Raw genomic sequence first — 5,203 nt, 5'->3', positions numbered from 1 at the left:
TGTACCCCAAACCCAACCCCAGCCCCCATACCCTGGCAGCCGAAGCCGTCGGCCGTTCTGCGGAAGCCGCTCCCACACCGGACCAGGCAGCGGAAGGAGCCCATGACGTTCTCACAGTCCTGGCCAGGGTGGCAGCTGTGCCCTCCCAGCGCACACTCATCGATGTCTGGAATGACAAACAGCCTGAAAACCCCCAGCACAAGGGAACACAGCACCCTGAGTGTGAGCAGCTAGAAATACTAGCTGATTTTAGTCAGGGATGAAATAATTACAATACCACCAAGAAATTGCATTCTTGTAATGAGAAATAGCCTAAATAGAACCTTTCCTTAGCAATGTGAGTGACTTTTAAGGCATTTTAAGGCCTTAAAGTGTTTAAGGGGCATTTTGTATCCGACCTGTCCCCAGCAGCACCTCTCTTACCCTGACACGTCCTCCCATCAGCAGAGATAGTGAGGCCTTTGGGACAGGAGCAGTAGTAGGATCCCACGGTGTTATGACAGGTATGGGAACAAGGATTTCCCACAGCACATTCATCTTCATCTGGAACAAGGAAACGTTTGCAAACCCAGTGAGACTTCACAAGAAACTGCACCAAAGCGACCCTTCCTCAGAGGTGTGTGACTGGTAAAGCCACAGGGCAAAACTGGGCCCAGTAATGGAGCAGCTTCTGTACAACTCCCTTCATGGACAACCTTCCAGGGGCCAATAAAGTAAGCCAATGAAGTATCTCAGATGAGTGCTCCCTAAACCAAGCATGACAGTCAGCTAGAGAGACAGTCAGAACGCTCACACCCTTCCAGCAGGATGGAGGTGGAGAGAACCATCCAGTAGGTTCCCCAGCAGGAACCTGTGGGCTGTGGTCTGGGTTGCCAACACTCGTCCTTCTCTCCCACAGGTCAGGTAAGTCCTTTCTTGTTCTGCAGGTGCTGAGGCTCAGTGTCCCTCAGGTGTATCTGAGGGACTGAGGAAAAGGCTCTCTGGCACTACTCACATTCTGGGTGAGGAGAGAAGCAAGGTCTTCATCTGCCATTGGATCCACACCCTTTGTCAATGGCACTGACACTTTGTGAAGTACTGCATGGTTTGAAACTCTAACTAAAGGTGGTGTAGGTCCTGGGGGCAAGCACTGTGTCCAGCTCTGGAGATCTCAGTACCAGACAGACACGGACCTCTGAGAGCAGGTCCAGAGGAGGTGATGGAGATGCTCCAAGGGCTGGAGCACCTCTGCTCTGGACACAGGCTGGGAGAAGAGAAGGCTCCAGAGTGACATTATTGCAGCCTTGGAGCCCCAAAGGGGCTCCAAGAGAGCTGGAGAGGGACTTGGGACAAGGAAATGGAGGGACAGGACACAGAGAATGGCTTCCCACTGCCAGAGGGCAGGTTAGATGGGATACTGGGAAGAAACTCTTCCATGTGAGTAAGGCCCTGGCACAGGTTGCCCAGAGAAGCTGTGGCTGCCCCATCCCTGGAAGGGTCCAAGGCCAGCTTGGACTGGGCTTGGAGCAACCTGGGCTAGTGGAAGGTGATCCTGCCTGTGGCAGAGGGTGGGGTGAGTTTTAAGGTGCCTTCCCCCCACCCCATGAGTCTGTGATTACACCACCCCTGTCCATCAGTACCTGAGCAGTAAGGCCCAGACGAGTACAAACCAAACCCAGCAGGGCACTGGTTGCTGCGATCCCCTGGATGGGAAAGGAAGCACACGTTACTTGGGGATAAAAATATGGCCATTTTACTACTTTAGCACTAAGAATTGCAGCCCAGTTATTTATAAAGTATTTACTATACTTCAACACCAAAACAGAAACTTTTAAATCCAGCCTTTAGTAGTTTTTCTACTTGGGCTCTAGAAGTCAGTAGTACATGTTTTATGCTGGTTTGAATAACATCAAATGGTGTGTGGAGGTTCCCCTTGGAGTGACTGAAGTTCAACCTCATTACTACCTGATTTATATTTATGTGGGTTTTGCTGGGGGGAGAAAATACACAGTCCTTTTTCTTATTAGGTATGGGAACACAAACCCAAACATAAAACCCACCACACAAAAGCACCCTGACCCCACAGAAAAGCAACAGGTTGGACAGGGCTTGGAGTAACCTGGTCTGGTGGAAGGTGTCCCCACCCTTGGCAGGGGGTGGGACTGGATGGACCTCAAAGTCCATTCCAACCCAAACCACTCTGGGATTCCATGATAATTTCATTTTAGAGAATGAAAGGGACATGCAAGGAAATGGAACTATTTCAGGTTAACTCTGGGGATGCCGTTGGCAGTGTGGTGAGAACCAGGGCTGAAGGAAGCGCAAACCGCAATACTCTGTGGGTACATTAATGAGACAGGTAGGTCTCAAGATCTACAATAAAGTTACCCAACTTTCACAGAATTTCCTTTTGAGGCTACAGGGAATGAATTCTAGGAGAAGAAGACATTATTTTGCCATTGTTTGATTTCTGGGAAAGACTAGAACAGTACCTTTTGCAATGGAAGCCTGGATTTTGAAAGCCACAGCTTCTTCCAGTGGGTTGTACTCCGTTGCAATGGAGGAAGCGTGGAGTGTTTCCACCAGGAAGGGCATCTTGCCCTTGGTGTAGTCGTAGGTGACGGTGTGGTTCCAGGTGTAGGGGACGCTGACTCCATCCATGGTGAAGAGCCGGGTGGAGTGGGCGTACAGTTGCCCCGGGCCAGTCTGGATGTAGTCCTCGCTGTAATCCTGGAACAGCAGGGTTTGGGCATCAGCTGCTGAGTGCAGCCAAAACCTGGGCCATCTTGCATTTTAAAGTTGCATGAGAGTTCAGAGAAAGGGTTTGATCTGAACAAATGGTATTTCACACACACGTGTCCTTTCCACTCTTGTTTTAACTGCTGAACCTTAACAGCACCTGGTGCCTTTCTTTAAACAAGATACAGACTGATGTACTGAGGAGCCTGATGATGGAGGCCACAGCACTGCCAAAAACCTGAAAATGATCCTACTCTTTAATAACAGTCTTTTCAGGTCAGAATATTTTGTTTGTATTCTAAGTCAGATGCTGACAAATGTGCTAAATAAATACTCAGTAGAGAAAAATTCTGCCACTAAAAAGAGGTATAAATATTGGACATACAGTACATTGCAGTGTAGCAAAATATCAACAACTTTATGTATATTTATTGTACAGTGGGATTAACACAGAGAAATACTGGTCAACTACCACTAACTAATGACTAAGTCAGAGAGGTTAAAGATGCCCCTTTCCAGCTCTACCAAAAGCAACACCAATGTGCCTGCAATAACTACCCTAAAGACCCTTCTCAGCACCACCTGCCAACATCTCAGATTCTTGAGAGACCAACATCACCTGCCTGATGACGACTTTTTGCTTTCAAAGGCAACATCAGCATCTATCAGTTAAGCCAGGCATAAAACAAGCCACATACAGTACAGCAGTTTTCAGGAGTTAGTGTTTGCTGCTTTACCCTAGATGAGGAGGGAGGGAGGGAGGGAGGGATGGCAGCTTTACCTTCACGTTGACATCAGCCAGGGCCGGGAGCTGCAGCACGTGGCCGCTCACAACCACGTCCAGGAGCAGGGCCCCGTCGGAGTCCAGGCCCCGCGCGACGTGCGTCAGCCGCAGGATCTCACCTGGGGATTGCAGAGCACCTTGGGGTGTCCAGCTTCCCAGCCAGGGACTCCCCTTACCACGGGGCATCGGAACTGGAATCCCCTGATGAGTTATTTTATACTTGCATTTTCTAAGAGGTACTATCATCAAAACCATGGCATGTTCCAAACCACAGCTCTAAAAGCTGTATTGAAGCCTCAGACACAGTCACTCAGAAGAGTGCACAAGACTCAAGTTTCAGCAAGGGTCCTGTGCAATTTTTTAAGAAATGCAGGATCTATCCAGCTTAATGGACACGGAAAGAGCTGGTCTATCCCAGGGAACTCACCAGTTGCAAACTCCACTTGAGTTTCTCTCTTGAAGACGGCATCAGTGAGCGTGAACCCGTTCATTGCTTCCCCAATTTCTTTGGCAGTTGTCCAATAAACTGGGCTGAGTATGGAAACGAGCTTTCTCATGGCTGGGCCTGAAAGAATGACCACAGAACATCAGGGAGCTTTAATCTGAACATCATGGGACCCACATCCCCAAGAGTGCATGCAGACCTAAAACTAAGGTAACCCTTCAGATCTAAACCAGAAGACAGGATGTATTGGTGTACTCAGAGCAAAAAAAAAAGTGATAAAAGTGAAAAAGCCTACCAATGCTCCGAGGGACGTTTGTGATCTTTGCCTGTATGACTCTGGTGTCAGAGTCTGGGCTGTCTGTCACCGTGGCGTTCAGGAAGGCAATCCCAAATTCCACATCATTAATGTTGCCAATGATGCTGCCCTTGGCACGGGCAGGCCCACCTGTGCAGAGGGGGGAAGAAGGGAGGGAAAAAAATGGGCCACATGATGTGTGCTGTTGGATGTTGTAGGGGAGACTGAATTGAGCTTAAATTGCAAGGGAGGTTTAAGCCCAAAAAATTAAATTACTCGGTCAGCTGGGCAAGACATGAGAGAGCACCAGTGAAATCAGGAGAGCCACAGGCTTTGCCCACACGGCACAAGCTGTAAATGAACTCACCAGGACACGCTTGGGTGTTGCACCGGGATATCTGGGAGGAGTCCCCGGGGCAGGGCCGGCCGCGGTTCGATGGGGCGGGGCTGCTGCACAGGCGTACCCGGCTCTGCTCTCCCCCTCCACAGGAGGCAGAGCACGGGCTCCACGGCTGCCAGTGCCCCCAGTTCCCATCCACTGGAGAAACGGAGAACGAAGAAAGCCATTTTTCAGTTTAAATGTTTCAGGCTGCATCGGTTATGCTCAAGTTCATTACTTCTTGAGGGAACCAGTGTGTTAAAGGAATAGTTCAAAGGATGACCAAACCACCTTAGTGGGCAGGTGTGAACCTTCTCCCTCAGAAACATAGTGGAAGAGACATTTTCATATGCTATGTCCTGGTTTTTGATTTATTCTCTCTCCTTTTGGGAAAATCTAACATGTGAAGGGCAAAATCCTTGTCAGGTGACAGTCATTTAAAAAGGCAGAGGATTATTAGATTGTATGAAATCATAAGGAATTATAAGGATTTTCACAGAATCTCAGAAGGTTTGGGTGGAAAGGGGCCTTAAAGCCCATCCAGTTCCACCCCCTGCCCTGGGCAGGGACACCTTCCACTAG

The 5,203-nt window shown here is 49.1% G+C and overlaps 1 protein-coding gene across 1 annotated transcript in view; it reads right to left on the bottom strand.

Moving 5' to 3' along the window:
• Window positions 1-5,203, bottom strand: part of HMCN1 (hemicentin 1) — a gene marked incomplete at its 5' end in the record, with an annotated part of 160,609 nt that overhangs the window by 12,426 nt on the left and 142,980 nt on the right. The window contains 8 exons of the mRNA XM_029964017.1: window positions 32-166; window positions 424-543; window positions 1,620-1,682; window positions 2,472-2,709; window positions 3,500-3,621; window positions 3,930-4,067; window positions 4,243-4,392; window positions 4,610-4,780. Coding sequence (XP_029819877.1) covers window positions 32-166; window positions 424-543; window positions 1,620-1,682; window positions 2,472-2,709; window positions 3,500-3,621; window positions 3,930-4,067; window positions 4,243-4,392; window positions 4,610-4,780 — 1,137 coding nt within the window. The remainder of the gene's footprint in view (window positions 1-31; window positions 167-423; window positions 544-1,619; window positions 1,683-2,471; window positions 2,710-3,499; window positions 3,622-3,929; window positions 4,068-4,242; window positions 4,393-4,609; window positions 4,781-5,203) is intronic.

The sequence above is a fragment of the Manacus vitellinus genome, unplaced genomic scaffold, assembly GCF_001715985.3.
Source record: "Manacus vitellinus isolate BGI_N305 unplaced genomic scaffold, ASM171598v3 scaffold_68_pilon, whole genome shotgun sequence".
Classification (NCBI taxonomy): domain Eukaryota; kingdom Metazoa; phylum Chordata; class Aves; order Passeriformes; family Pipridae; genus Manacus; species Manacus vitellinus.
Note: the sequence above shows the minus strand (reverse complement) of the source record. Positions and strands in the feature narration are given on the sequence as shown.